This window comes from Echinops telfairi, unplaced genomic scaffold (assembly GCF_000313985.2).
Source record: "Echinops telfairi isolate 266 unplaced genomic scaffold, ASM31398v2 ScPeMD7_70;HRSCAF=299, whole genome shotgun sequence".
In the NCBI taxonomy this organism is placed as follows: domain Eukaryota; kingdom Metazoa; phylum Chordata; class Mammalia; order Afrosoricida; family Tenrecidae; genus Echinops; species Echinops telfairi.
The window spans coordinates 72296467-72312280 of NW_022103968.1; the positions used below are offsets into that span (position 1 = coordinate 72296467).

The 15814-nt window shown below is 47.6% G+C and overlaps 1 protein-coding gene across 2 annotated transcripts in view; it reads left to right on the forward strand.

The window, feature by feature from the left end:
* TXNRD2 (thioredoxin reductase 2) overlaps positions 1-15814 on the forward strand; it is a 77978-nt gene that overhangs the window by 9855 nt on the left and 52309 nt on the right. For both annotated transcript variants that reach the window (XR_006680144.1, XM_004701202.2), the window contains exons 2-6: positions 6707-6763; positions 7130-7274; positions 8340-8414; positions 10113-10191; positions 11153-11215. Coding sequence is in view for 1 of the 2 variants with exons in the window: in XM_004701202.2 (XP_004701259.1) it covers positions 7189-7274; positions 8340-8414; positions 10113-10191; positions 11153-11215 (303 nt within the window). In the remaining variant the exon portion in view is untranslated. The remainder of the gene's footprint in view (positions 1-6706; positions 6764-7129; positions 7275-8339; positions 8415-10112; positions 10192-11152; positions 11216-15814) is intronic.

Genomic DNA, 15814 nt, shown 5'->3' on the forward strand with positions numbered 1-15814 from the left:
GTACTAGAAGGATACATGTAATAAGAGGGAGGTAGGGCACACACATGACAGGAAGGCACATATGTAACAGGAAGGGCATGTACTAGTAGGATACATGTAATAAGAGGGAGGTAGGAGCACACACATGACAGGAAGGCACGTATGTAACAGGAAGGGCACGCACTAGAAGGATACATGTAATAAGAGGGAAATGGGGCATGCACATGACAGGAAGGCACGTGTGTAATAGGAAGGGCATGCACTAGAAAGATACATGTAATAAGAGGGAGGTAGGGCACACACATGACAGGAAGGCACGTGTGTAATAGGAAGGGCACGCACTAGAAGGATACATGTAATAAGAGGGAGGTAGGGGCACACACATGACAGGAAGGCACATATGTAACAGGAAGGGCACGCACTAGAAGGATACATGTAATAAGAGGGAGGTAGGGCACGCACATGACAGGAAGGCACATATGTAACAGGAAGGGCACGCACTAGAAGGATACATATAATAAGAGGGAGGTAGGGGCACACACATGACAGGAAGGCACGTATGTAACAGGAAGGGCACGCACTAGAAGGATACATGTAATAAGAGGGGGAGGTAGGGCACACACATGACAGGAAGGCACATATGTAACAGGAAGGGTACGCACTAGAAGGATACATGTAATAAGAGGGAGGTAGGGCACACACATGAGAGGAAGGCACATATGTAACAGGAAGGGCAGGCACTAGAGTTAAGATGACTTCACCTTGCTTGTCCCTGAATGGCTTGACCTTAGGTGTCCCTGAGCTCTTCTCCAGGGGGGGCAATCTGTGATCAGTATCAGAAGGGAGTAGGCCGTACTTAGGGTGGGGCGGACAATAGGGTCTGGTTGCTCAGATAACCTTTCAAGTGTACAGTCAGCAACCCTGAGCTCGTAAGAAGCATCTTCAGATCGGCATTCTTATGGGGGGACATTGTGGGACTAACTTTTAGTCAGGAGAATGGGACTGGGCTGCATCTCCAGCTCACGAGCCTGAAGGCCTCCCTCCACCAGAGTCTGCCTCCCAGGCCTCTTAGTCTTAATTATGAGAGGATTTTCCCACGTGCATTCTCTTCGTGGTACTGTTTCCCATACAGCAGCTCAAACCACTCATCCACACCCCCATTCCCACCCCAGTTTTCTATGCCCATGTCCTTCCAATTCTAACACGATAAATAGGGTGGGAGGGGGAGGAAACTGTCACAAAAGCATGATTGGCTTTGAGTGAGTTTGCTCCCCACATCGCCCCTCTTTCGAATACCCCGTCTCAAGTCTCCATTGTGAATCCCCAGATGTAACTGCAACCTTGTGTTGGCGGCCGCCTCATTTGGATGCTGCTGCTAGGTTTCTTGGTAAGAAATGCCTCCGCCCTTTGCTTCCCACAAGAAAGAATTCACACCAAAGCCTGGTTTGTGATCCAAGTGGGTTTTTAGGAAGGACAGAAGAAGTTTCAGGTTTTACACAAGCCCCTCGGGGCACTTCACACCCACACGCGGAGACCTGAGGCCAGAGAAATCCCAGCACTGCCCAGGAGCAGCTGGAAAAGAGGGTGGTGGGCTTCCGGTTCTGACTTCTTCAGGGTCCTCCGCTGGGAGGCATGGGCCACAGTACTGGTTGACCCCATTGGCTGAATTAAGGTGACCTGGCCTAGATTAGGGTCCTCCCAATTGTACTGGCTTCCTGTCTCAAAGGCCTGAATTGGTGCATTTGTCCAGCCTTGATGGGCTTCCAACTTCCTGTAAGGGGCAGTGGGGTGGGGGTGGGAGTGTGTGGGGGCAGTGGAGGGTGGGCTGGAGGCCTTGGCATGTAAAGGGACCACCCCTGGTTTCTGCCTCTAGCTACTAAACAATGTATCTGTTGTATCTTTGTATTGTCTTTGTCGCTTTTAAGACTTAATAAATGTTCTTTTAAAATTATATTCCAGATGGAGTCTCTCTTGTACCCTAAGCATCTCCTAAAGGGTTATGGGTTTTTGGAAACCCACAGGGCCAGTTCTACCCAGTCCTCTAAGGGTGGCTCTGAGTGGGCATCGGCTCCCTGCTGTGAGTTTGGTTACCATTCTATGTTGAGGATAGGTTTCTACTTCTGTAAGGCAGGCTGTTGGGGTTTTTCATTGAGATTTCATTGCAGCTATAGATCTGTTTGAGTAATAATGACATGCTAACAATATTAAGTCTTCCAATCCATGAACAAGAAACATGTTTTTTATTTATTTAAACATCTTTCACTTATCCAGATCTTTAATCTCTTTCAGCAATGTCTTGTTTAAGGTACAAGAGGAGCCTCCAAATCTCAAATACAATTTAGCTTGAATATTTATTAAGTCTCAAACAGGACAAAGACAGGACAAAGATAAAAGACCCATAATCCCAGTGAGGGAGACCATTAACACAAGGTCCAAGGGTTTGCAGACATTCAGACTTAAAAAGGGCATGGGAGGGCCAAGGAAACTGTTATGAAAGAGTGATTGCTGGCAGATTAGTACATCGCAGTTACAGGTGGGACTACAGAAGCAAGTTGGAACATCCTTGATGAAAAGCTTAAAAGGAATTTTTACTGTAGGGGAGGAGACTTACATTTTGGATTTTTAACAAACTAAATCTTAAATTGTGTTATATTTCTAGTATTGATTGTTCCCTTTATCACTTGTACCCTGCAACTTTGCTAGATTTCTCTATTAGCTTTAAAAGTGGTCTTATGAACTCTTTGGGATTTTCTTTATGTAGGATCCTATTACCCACAAATGGAGATAATTTTGTTTTTTCTCAATATGGTTACCTTGTATTTCTTGTCTTATTGTTCTGTCTAGAATTCCTAGCACACTAGTGAAAATGTACACCCTTATCTTGTTCCTGATTTCAAGGGGAAAGTTCTTAGTCTTTCTCTATTAAGCATAATGTTGGTTGTTGGCCTGAATCATCCCGAGGGAATGGCCCTTTTATTCCAGTCGGGTGTGAGGTTTTTCACATGCGTTTTCTGCATCCACAGAAATGAGTATGTATTCTTTTCCTCGGTTCTGTTCATGTGACAGGGGTGATTTTCTAATGCAGGACTATTCCTGGCCCGCGTGGTCATAGTGTGTGGCTCTGTGGAGATGCTGCTGGGTTCTTACTCACTGGTATTTGGCTGAGACCTCGGCAGCTGTGTGCATGAGACCCTGCCCTGTGGTTCTCCTTCTGGAGTGGCGGTGGTTTCGGCCGCAGGCTTGTTTGTATTATGGAATGAGCTTGGGAGTGTTCCTTCTCCTCCAGCTTACCCTCTAATTCTATGATTCTTTCTTCTGCCTGCCTAGACTTGGTGGCGAGACCTCCTGTTGCATTTCTCATTTCAGTTATTGTCCCTTTCGATCGCAATATCCTTTTCTAGATACTCATTTTTTTCTTGTTTTCCTGGTTTCTTTGAGGCTTTTCTCTATGCTTTCCCTTAAGGATTTCATTATGTTTACCACTGTTGTATGGTGTGAGTTTTTAAAAGATTTTATCCTTCCTGTATGTTCTTTCATTTCTTTTTACCTGTTCACTTGGATGTATTGTTGTTACAAAATCTCAACCCTCCAACTGAAAACCAAAAGATACACAGATTTCTGAGGGTGTTAGTTTTCTCGGTTCTCCCTAGTAATCAACAGTTTTGTTGGCACTTTTTCATGCAAAGAGCTGCTATCTGGGCAGAGCCTTCAGCCAGTTGCTTATTGTTTTCTCTCCCTCTGTGCCATAGGGCTTCCCCCTCACTGCTTTAATTCGGACTTGAAAGTTCCAGGTCTCCATTTTCAATTTTCACTCTCTCCCAGACTCACCATAAGATACGCTGTGATTAATTCATCCACGACCAGCATCGCCACATTTGTGAGATATTGTGAACCAGTCAGTCTGTCCACCTACTGGTGGCTCGTCTTCTCTCACTGGTGATGAGTCCCTTCCCTGCTTTTTTTCTGGGACCATATTTCCAGCAAGCAAGCCAATCCCAGTGAAGCTCCTTTCGGACAGAGCGGTACCCTTCAGTTGTATGCTGGCTTCCTTCTGTGAGGGCTGCTTCCTAGCTGGCTTTCAGAAGCACAGCAAAGCTGCTGCTGATTCAAGAGGACAAGGATCTTACGCTTCTCTGAACAACGTCCAAAGCATCTGTTGTGTTGATTTCAGAATCCTAGTGGCCCTGGTGGGTGGCAACTCTCCTTTTTGGTGACAGTCCTCCTGGCTCCCCTGTAAAGGCCCTTTTGTAGGGGTTCACAGCTGTCCAGCAGCAGAGCAGGCAGATGCCACCTGAGTCCTCAGGAGCCTGCCCTAGTGGCTTCAAGTGTGTGGGGAGGCCAGGGGTGCCCTGACCGCGAGAGCAGGCTCCATGGCTGGGGCCTTGGCGGTGGGTTTCAAGCCGACAGTGTCCAGGAGACGAAGGTGCTGCTATATTCCAAACAACTCCAAGGTCTGTCTTGTTGATTTTAGAGCAGAAGCTCAGAAATCCTGGCTCTTTATACGGGCAGGGGGTGAGGGGATCAGAGGAAGAGGCTCTTTGAGTGGGGCTACTTCCCTACTTCACTGGCCTGTTAGGGGAAGGGGAAGGGGCAATAGAGGATCGGGTTACATGGGACTCATCGATTCTTTTTTGAAAAAACAGTTTGCTTGGCATACATTTCACATATCATATAATTTAATTGTTCAACCCCCAGACTCCCTACCTGTGTAAGTATAAGAAGAAAATGTTCTGAAATAGAATTCGGTGATGGTGCTCGTAGTCAACCTATTGTCAGCTCCCCATTTCCTTTCATCCTCCTCTGCCATGCCATGCCCCCAGGCAACTATCAATCCAGTCACTGTCTCTATAGATCTACTCTATAGATCTACTTCTTGGATTTCACATACAGAAAATCATATAAAACACAAACAGGAAGCAACAACAAGGACTAGACAAAACACAGAAATTGTAATCCAAAAGAAAGCAGAAAATATTATAAACTGAAACAACTTTAAAATGGGTCAGAAGGGAGATCAAATGATACAATGTTACATTTTAACCTAACTGCATCTCCTGTAATTGACTTTACAGTGTTCTCTGTATGCTAGCAAGTCTGTTCAGACCCCTTGGCTATGGTCAAGGACCCTGCAAGGGGATTTTGGGCTTCCACTGTCTTCTATAACCTGCAAATTGGTTGTTCACAACTTAAGCTCTGGTACCATTCCCTCCTTTACATTTGGATTTTATTATTTACAGTCCTTAGATCACACAGGCTGGTGCGCTTCTTCCTTGTGGGCTTGGTCAACACTTCACTTAGATGACTGTTTTAAAACAAGCCTTTAAGACCCCAGAAGCGATTCCTTCTGATAGCGGATGCTATCTGGTTTCTCCAGCACACGTTGCTGGCTCTCATGTTGTCAGTGATGTCTTCATGAGGGTGAGCATCAAGCAGGGCCATGTCATCAATTCTTCTTAGATTGGGGCTCAAATTAAGTGCCTCAAATCCACTCATATACCTATAATTTATATATGTCTCTGGTTCACTTTAGAGACATCATTCTCATTTTATGTTAGAGAATATCATCAATCATCCCCCCAGGCATAAGGTAATTCTATTAATTTTGCCAGTGGTATGGAATTTAAGGCCCTGTTAAACAAGTATAGGCTGGCTTCAGACCAAAATACATGAATTGTTTTTGTGTTGTACAGATTAAACTCTGCAGTGACTGGACACTATTTGCACAAACCTTGGCGGGGTGGTGATAGGGCAACATGCTGACTCTTGCCTGTCTGCAGTTCCCTGCTGCTTTCTCCAGGTCTCCCATTCAGTCAAAGTCAAGGGCTGTTTTCTTGCTGTGTTTCGGGGGGAGGGTGAAATGAGGATCTGTTTGTGCCACCATCTTCCCAGACTTTTCTGCCAAACGGGTTTGTAGGATGAACCCTCCAAACCTCCCTCCTCCTCTTGGTCTCTAATGGCATTGGTTTGAGCACGTTCTGTAGCTTTCTGACATCCAAGGACCCATGGCGCCCAAGTCCAGTCATCTTCCTGGGTGCGGTTCCAGAAGTCTTGAAGGGTGCTTGGCTAATTGTGTCAAAGTCAGCCCTGGAACCTAGGCTTGGAGACCTGCTGCTAGAAGGAAGGAGACCAGGAGGCACCTTGGCTGGGAGGCGGTTTGGAGTCCAAGCTCCACCTCTGGATCAGCCTTGGTTTCCACATCCAGAGAAGGGGCCAGCACATGCCCCCTGACGAGGACTGCAGTGTGGGTGGATACAGCGTGTTCATCCTCCTCAGCAGGGCACAGAGGAGCTGAGAACATTCGTATAGGGGTCTTGGGTTTCTTAGGAGCGCAGGAGTGCAGTGGGGGCTGGGTAGCAGCCCTAGATAGGGGCCTCTGGTGTGTGGACCTGCTTCTAATATGCTGGGGCCCCGGGGCCGTGGGCTCAGGCAAAATGCCTGGCCTTGGGAAGGCAGAGCAGGAAACAAGGTTGGGTAAGATCCAACCTGGGTGTAGAGAGCAGTGCCCAAGAGCGCCAGTGCAAAGGTTATGATCAGAGGAGGTCTGATGGCCCTACTTGTGCGTGGCCACATCCGAGTGGGAGGTAGGTGGTGGGTGGGTCAACCACCTGAGGCTGTGTGGGGTTCAGCAGCCACGGGGAAAGCCCCTGGGCAGCCCCTCCTGAGCCTTGTGGGCCCTGGGTGTCCCCATCCCCATGCACTCACTGTCCTATTCCTCTTCCCACTCCAGCTGCTCAGTTGGGAAGGAAGGTGGCCGTGGTGGATTATGTGGAACCTTCTCTGAGAGGTAGGTAGCTCATGGGAGTAGCTGGGGTGTGTGTGTGTGTGTCTGGGTCATGTTCAAAGGACAGCTGACACTTTCATCCTCAGTGGTCCATAGAGTTGCCAAAAATGTCTTGTCTCCTGTGTCGGTTGCCAGTATTTTAAAGTTTCTCCAGGATTCTGACTTTTCACAGGACTCTGAATTCAATTGCAGAGAGTAAACCCATCAGGCACAAGTCTCAAGGGTGGCATCGGAGTTACAACAGGCAAGGGCATTCCAGACAAGTGCAGAAACCTGGGCAGACCCCGCCTCCCTGCCCCAGGGTCCTGCAGACCTTCCACCAGACACTGGCAGCCTGCCTCACTTCTCCATGTGCTTTTCTGTGTCCAGGCACCCGTTGGGGTCTTGGTGGTACCTGTGTCAACGTTGGCTGTATCCCCAAGAAACTGATGCACCAGGCAGCCCTGCTGGGGGGCTTGATCCAGGACGCCAGCCACTACGGCTGGGAGGTGGCCCACCCCATCCCACACAACTGGTGAGAGTGGGTGCTGAGCCATCACTTCTTCCCCTAACAGGCAGAATGGGGTGGGGGGTGGGGTTGCTTGTCCCATGAATCATCATAGGGAGCTTGTTAGGGTGACTCGGTCCACCCACCCACCCCCACCTCTGCCCCCAGCATTGTCTGAAAAACATTTTGTGTTTGGGAGGGTGGATGCTATGGCTACAGGGGTAGAGATCAGAGATTCTGCCTTCCCTCGTGCACAGGAGGGCACCTGCAAGTGCAGTGGGGCGTGGGAGCTCATGTCAGGCTTCTTCTGTCCAGGGAGGGAGCTGGGTGGCTCTGGGGCTCTCCCCAGAGGAGTCCCTGAGCTGGCTTAGCCGCCATGCTGGCCTTAGGAACTGCCCAGGGATGGCCCTTCGTGGCATGCTGACAGGCCCCGGTGACAGTAATGTTTAACATATCCCTGCTGTTTAACATAACCCAAATGATCAGAAAACCAAGCCCCAGTTCTCCAGGTTGGGACAGAGGCAGTGGTGCCTCAGGGTGGCTATCCTACAAGTGGGGGCTCCCAAAAGTGCCGAGAAAATGAATGACAAGATAACGGAATGTTTCCTTACTCTCTCTGAAGCCCCATCCCCTTCATTCTTTTTTTTTTTTTTCCCGTGGTAGCGTGCTCACCTCAGCCCCGCTTGCTGGTCCTCGTGGGGAGAGCCCGGGAGCGAGAGCAGGAGAGCCCCAACTTTATTGCTAACCAGGGGTTATAACTACTTCGGGGGGCGTTCATCCCCTTGATTCTTGATATCGGCACCTCAGAGTTGGTTCCAGAAGGAGCCTGGTGGTGCAAAGGTCAAGCACTTAACCAGCTAACCAAGGGGTTGGCTGCTCAAAACCCTCTTCCCCCCAGCACTTCCTCTGCAGAAAGACTGGCAATTCACTTCCATAAATGTCACTCACAGCTTAGAGAAAACTCCTATGGGCCAGTCCTGCTTGTTACACAGGGTCGCCTTATGTCGGGAGGGACCTGCTGGCACCCAGCTGGGACTCTGCTACTTCTTCTGTGGCCTGTGAATGCTCACCTTTGACATTGTGTGCTGCCAGGCAGAAAATGGCGGAAGCTGTTCAGAACCATGTCAAGTCTTTGAACTGGGGGCACCGAGTCCAGCTGCATGACAGGTACAGGTCCCCAAGCGTGCCTTGTCTGCCCACAGGGAGGGAGCACAGCCCCCTGTGGGGTGGGCGGCAGACTGAGTGAGTATCTGTGTGGGCTCTGAGGCTCGGCATGAGGTCCCTGCTCTCAGGTGAGGACACCCTCAGGGGCTGGTGGGGTGGCATTGGGGCATGGAAGGCCTCTTTGCTGAGAAAGTGTGGGTGCTGGTGAGGAGCCTGAGGTACCTGAGGAATGTGTTGGAGGAATAGCCCAGAAGTCTAGTGGGGCTGTGCTGAAGGCAGAGCTGGGAATGCCAAGGGCAGTGCTGGCACAGGGGACCCAGGGCCCAGCAAGGGACCCTTGAGGAGCCTGCTCCTTCCTCCAGGTATGTGATCTTTCTCCACTGGGCCAGCCCACAGTTCCATGGAAGATACCTGGGAAGGCCACCTGGCCAGCAGCAAAGAGGATGCCCCAGACACTGTCCCTGAACCACAAACCCCACATCTGGTTTCCTCGCTGTAGTCACCCATGGGATGCCTTGCCTAGACCTGGGATCAGGATACCCCGACAAACTCATGGGGTCCAGGACCCAAACACTGACACGTCCTCTCTGTCTGGCACTGACTCCACCAGGATCTGCTGCCCAGGAAGGTGCCAGCCTGGTGCTGGGCTCTGCCCAGCTTCGAGTCTGGCGGTGGTGGCTCTGACATGGGTTGACAAGGGGACAGGGTTCATTGAAGGTCACAGGTGACCCATGCATAGCCCAGTAGGACCTGCGTGATGCCTTGCTCTAATAAACCTGAAAAAGCAACTCTGGTGGCACACTGGGTTGCTAATTGCAAGGTTGGAGGTTCAAGTCCGCCAAACTGCTTTGTGGGGAAAAGATGAAGCATTTTGCTCCTGTACAGAGTGGTAGCCTGGGAGAGCCTGGAGAGCAGTGTTACTCTGTTGAGTAGGCCGATCTGAGCCGGGACAGATGTGGGTTAAACCTAAGGGCTGAGAGAGGCGCTGGTGGCATTGGCTGCATTGCTCGGTGCCAATTGGGGGCCTAAGTTCCTCCTCCTGGAGGGCTCTGGACCGCAGAGTTGGTCGGTGTCGGGTGGTTCACCCCGGCAGGCTCCGGAGAGAGCCACCTTTCCCGCCTTGCCATGACCTGTGGCCAAACAGTGCAGGACACCCTGTTGGATCGCACATCTTTTACATCATGGGCTACAGAGTGAAGGCAGCTTACTCAGCTCATGAGGGAGCAGGGGGCGGGGCTCTGGGAGGGCAGCAGGCCCAAGGAGCCACGGAGAAGAGTCTGCCCTTGGTCATTGGAGACAACATGGGCACAGAGAACCTGGGTGCCTGCTTACCTGCCACACCCCCTCTCCTAGCCTCAGGGGGCCCCTGAAAACAGAGATTGGACACCTGTTCGGTAGGAGGTGGGAGTGGGTGGGAAACCAGTCACTTGGGCAGCAGGATGGGTCCTTGTAGATGCCAGGATGCACTAGAACCCTTCAGTACTGTGGCTCTGTCTTGGCACCTGTGGCCCTGGTGATCCAGAAATTCCAGGGGATACAAGTGATATGTCCCACCCTCTGCTCTGTTTCCTAGTGTAGTTCTCCTTGAGCCTGAGCCACAGTGGTGCAGGTGGGCCAGCAGCTGACCTGCTGGGGGGGTCTGCACTGCTCCCTGCTGACTACTCCAAAGAGACATTTGAGCATCTGCTTTTGATTTTGCAGAAAGGTCAAGTACTTCAATATCAAAGCCAGCTTTGTCAATGAGCACACGGTGCGCGGCCTGACGAAAGCGGGGAAGGAGGTGAGTGGAGAGGCGGGAGCCTGCCTCCGACCCACAAACCACCTGCTCTTACTCAGGCCCTGCCTCTGCAGCCTCTGAGCTCCCCCAGTACGACCAAGGTCACTCTGCTCGTAGCCGCGGATAGGATAGGGCCGAACTTACTGCCCCTTTGACTTCTGAGACTGTCATTCTTGATGGGAGGAGAGAGCCTCTTCTTTCTCCCATGGATCAGCGAGTAGATTTTGAATTGCTGACCTTGTAGTTAGTGGCCCAACAACCAGCCCATGATGCTATCAGGAGATGCTCCTCCCAAGCATCTCCAGCTGTTGACACGAGCAGCGGGTTTCTGAGAAGCAGGAGCTGCTAGCCACAAGGGCGGAGCTACTCTGTGGCAGCAAGGGGGGCTGATTGGAAGGCTGGGAAAGCCACAGGTTCCATTCTGCCCCTGTGCGTTGGGACGGGCTCTATGGCAGTGAGTTTGGTTTGGGGTTTTCTTAGAAACAGAGTAACCGGCTCACGCGCAGTGCTCCAGGGGACCCCTGGTGGCACAGACAGAGAAGGACTGGACTCGATGAAAAGTTGGTGGTTCAAACCCACCCTAATGAGCCTTGGAAAAAAGACCTGGCCACTGGCCTGCCAAAGGCTCCAGTCTTGAAAACCGTATGGAGCAGCTCCCCTCCGCACACGTGCGGTCAGCAGGAGTTGGAATCGTGGGGTGCTAGGTGATCTGAGGGGCAGGTGGGTGTGCCCTCTGGGCAGGGTTTGGTGGGGTTCCAGGAGATGCCCGCTGGTGCTCCTTGAGTGCTACCTGGTCAGCTGACGCAAGGCCAGGAGGCCAGCACTGTGGGGACTCCGTGCAGCTGGCCGGGGGGCCACTGCAAGGCGGGGACATGGTGCCCAGAGCACCTCTGGGTACTTAAGCACCTTAGATGTGTGGCTTCCATGTGCCTGTGTAACCCCAGCTTTCTTTGGTTATCCTTAGACTCTGCTTTCGGCTGAGCACATTGTCATTGCTACTGGAGGACGACCAAAGTACCCTGTGCACGTGAGTGTCCCCCAGGCAGCTTCCGCTGCCACCACCATGTGGCCTCTGGGTTCACCTGGCAGGGAAGCCAATGCTACCGTCACTACAGCTCACCGGTACATGAGGCCCATGCTACTTCCACGGCAGCTCTGTCCCAGGCTTTTGCTTTATTGAGCTGTAACTGCAGTACTCTAAAAGCCACCCTTTTGAACTGCACGTGTCAGTAGCTCTCAGTGTCATCATCAATGGTCACTGTGTAGTTCCATTTTCATCATTCCGAAGTGGGAAAAAACCTTATTTCATTTAGTAGGAACCCCACGCCTGTTCCTTTTTGACTGCCATTAGCTCGATTCTTTTTCTTCTTCCTCATCCTTTGACTTGTAGGCTATTTCAGTCTTTGTGTCTAAGGTGGGTCTCGTGGCTGTCAGATTGATGGCTCCTGGTTTCTTGTCCATTCTGCTGCTCTCTCTGTCTCTTGACTGGTGACTTTAACCTCGGCCCGTCCAGTGTGACCCGATGGCTCTGCGTTTCTTGTCCTTCTGCGGTGAGCTGCTTTCCGTGCCGCTGCTGGTTTCTTTGCTCCGTACAAACTTCTGTGCTGAGTTAATTTTTCCGGCTTCCTTGTCTTGTCTTTTTTTTTTTTTTGAATTGCTGTTGGTTTAGTGTTTACTGAATCTTTATGGTTTCCCTCAATTTTGTTTTGATGAGATTTATTTGAGTTTCCTGTGTAATTTATTACTTCCCAAGTTGTAAACAGTCCATAGTCTTAAGATTCACTTGACTTCCTATCCATTGGGGAGTTCCCGAACTACACTAGTCCTTCTGTTTTCTTTGTAGTTGTCTTCTCTCCAAATTGATGTCTCTGATTTCTTACTTGCAGTCCCGTAGGGTTGTCTTATTTATCTATTTATTTATTATTATTGTTATTTTTACAAAGGAGAATATAACTATCTTTTTTTTTAGAAATATAACTTTCTTAAACATTTATTAAGTTGGTTTTTTTTGGCTTAAGGAGAAAGCAAATGTTTTGAGAATGATGAGGGCAACAAATGTACAAATGTGCTTGACATACAATGGATGTATACATGGATTGTGATAAGAGTTGTATGAGCCCCCAATAAAATGATTTTTTTTAATGATTTTAAAAAAATAAACAAAAAGGAACTATTTCAGCTTATGCAGCTAGAAAGTCTATGAATGCACATTTTTTGGGGGGGAATAGTTGTTTGTTTGTTTTTTAATACTTTTATTGGGGGCTCTTACATCTCTTATCACCTCCATACATTCCTCCAGTGTGTCGAGCACATTTGCACATGTGCCGCCATCATCATTTTCAAAGCCTTCTCTTCCCACTTGAGCCCTGACATCCACTCCCCAGGTTTGTCTTATTTTGGATCCTTGTGTGTCTGGGTTGCCTTCTGGGCAGTGTTGTCCTGCTTGCTGACCTCAGTCTCTTGTCTACTGTTGTTGATATTTTGTCCAAAGACCTCCCTTAGCGTGTCTTATAAGACTGGTCTGGTTTACACAGATTCCTTTTATTTCTATTTACCTGGAAATATCCTCATTGCACCACTGCGTTTGAAGAACCATTTTGCTGGATTTATAATTCTTGGCCAGCAGTTATTTTCTTTCAAAGTTTTGTATATGGCATCCCATTGCCTGCTTGCCCGCATTGTTTGTTTGAGGTGAACTTGTTTGTCGATAAAGAGTCCAAGTCAATTTCAGTTTTCCTTTCCCTTTTTTGCTGTTGCCACTCGGGCCACTATTTAGGGCTGAGGGTTAAGGAATCTGGGGGGATTTTAAAAGAAACATCCCTTAAGTACTTACACAGCCTCTCTCAAGGAGTAAAACCAACAGCAATATCCTGTTGAGCCCTCCATACATGTGGTTCTCTCCCCATCCCCCCACTGCCATCCTACACGCTTTCTGCTAAGAAATGAGAGGTTACTCTTATTGGTTCCCTTTTGTAGGTACCTTTTTGTTTTGAGTTACTCTCAGAGTTCTTTGATCTTTGGAAAATTTCATTATGATATGTCTTGGCAATTTTCTTATGGGGTCTGTCCTGTTTGGGATTTGTTCAGCTTCTTGGATACATATATATCTTCTCATCATTCATATTAGGGAAGTGTTTTTTTTCCTCCTAATACAAGGCATAAATATACTACCAAACACCATGAAAAATACCTACATTACAGAAAGCCACATAGAAGGCTGGGATCTTCTAAAAATATGACATTTATGCACATCAAAAATCTTCATCAGAGCCCACAGAATGGGAAGAAATATTTGGCAATGATGTATCAGATATAGGGCTAATTTCAAAAATCTATAAAAAATTGAAACACCTTAATAAGAAAGATATGAGACCAAACAGTGAAAACCTTAATATTGCCAAAAATGTTTTACAAATTCAATGCAACTCTGATCCAAATCTCAGCACAGTTTTCCCAAAGAAATGGACAAACTAATCACTAACTATATATGGAAAGAAAAGAAACCCAGGATAAAGAAAACACTATTAAAAAACAAAAACAAAGTAGGAGGCTTTTCACTCCCAGCCTTTAAAACCTATTGTGCAGCACAGTGATAGACATGAAGAATGGCAGATTGAGACTGAGAACCCAGCTCTCTGATAAAGGACTAAACACATTAAGTGGGGAAGAGAGAGCCTTTTCAATAAATAGTCCTGGGAAAATGAGATCTTCACCTGCAGAAGAATGAAACAGGACCCGTACTTCCTATCATGAACGAAAAGAAGCTCAAAATGGATAAAAATGGATTAAACATAAACCCCGGAACCATAAAAACCATCCATAAAAAATTAGGGACCAATGTAAGGGTCTTAATACAAGACACAAATATACTACCGAACGTAATGAAAACTATCCACACCATAGAAGACAAAATAAAGGTCTGGAACATTCTCAAACTACAGCATTTAGGAACATCAAAAGACTTCTTTGAAAGAGTTAGAAGAGAACCTACAGATTGGGGAAAATATTTAGTAATGATGCATCAGATTAAAGGGCTAATTTCAAAACTCTATACAAAACTACAACATCTTCACTAAAGAAAAAGACAAATAACCCAATTAAAAATGGTTACAACACATGAATAGACAATTTACAAAAGATGATAACATATGAAAAAGACGTAATTAGTAATCAGAGAAATGCACATTGAAACAATGAGATACCACCTCATGCTGACATGCTTAACAAAATTTAAAAAATTTAAAAACAGAAAATAATAAATGTTGGAGAGATTATGGAGAGGTTGGAACACATACATCGCTGGTGGGGCTGAAGAATTGTACAACCTCTGTGGAAATCAGTATGACACTTCTTTAAACAAATGCAATCACAATTATGATCTTGTGATCCTGTAATCCTTCTTCTGTGTGGGTATGTGCCCTAAAGAGATAAAGAACGTAACATGCACAAACATATGCACACACATATGATTTTGCAGCAACTTCCATGGTTAACAGCTGAAACAACCCAAATTTCCGCTCACAGAGGAGTGGACACACAGACTCGGGTCCAGTCACACAATGGATATTATGCACCAATTACAAACAGCGATGGCATTCTTAAACATCACAAGACACAGACAAAACTAGAGAACATGATGCTTAGCAAAGCTAGTCGATCTTACAAAGGCAGATCTTTAACGACACCACTATTCTAAGGAAAAACAAAGAAAAGAAAAGTAGTCTTCACACCCAAGTATAAGACTTGGAAGACTTCAGGCCGGGGACGGGAGTGGGATGGGGGGAGGGAAATTATGAAGGGAAGGGAGGCAGGATGGGAGTGAGCAAACACACAGCGCTCATTTATGGGGGATTTGAAGTGACATTGTCACTGATTTGATTTGATGAAATAAACTGTGTAACTCCACAGAATACGTTTTTCTTTAAAAACCAAAATAAAGTTAAAATGTAAAGGAGAAAGAGAGAGAGAAGGCTCACAGGCTTAAAAGCCTCCTGTGTTCTGTGTCCCTTAGATCTAAACCTGGGTCTGACCGGCTGAAAAAGGAGGGCAAGTGCGACTGAAGGGGCTGCATTCTTTTTCTTAATTCATCATTTTATTGGGAACTCTTAGAAATGTCATAACACCCCATAATTCAAATAGATCAAGCATAGCAGTACAATGGCTACTACAGTTTCAAAACATTTTCTTTCTTCTTGAACTCTATTTGATATCCACTCCCCCGCCCTTCCCCCCAAGAACCCTTGTTATTATTGTTACATAATATTAATCTAGTCTATCTCTCTCTCTCTATCTAGCCATATCTTACCCCACCCAATATATCCCTTTACCTACACGTCTGTTGTTCTCTCCCCTCTGGTGGGACCATGCAGTCTTCATGGCTATCAGCCACCCCTTCTCCCTTCTTCTCCCCCTGTCCTCCCGTAGCCTCAGGGAATCATTACTCCCATTGCTCTTTCTGAAAGGTCATCCATCCTGGCATTCCTGCATCGAACGATCTTAATTATAAAACTGAACATACATAGGTCTCATGGTATTAATGAGATGAAACATAAGCCTTAAAAGTAAGGGGAAGTGCAGGTCTGTCTGGATAGGGCAGGCTGAATGAACAATCTGGAGGAGAAAACAA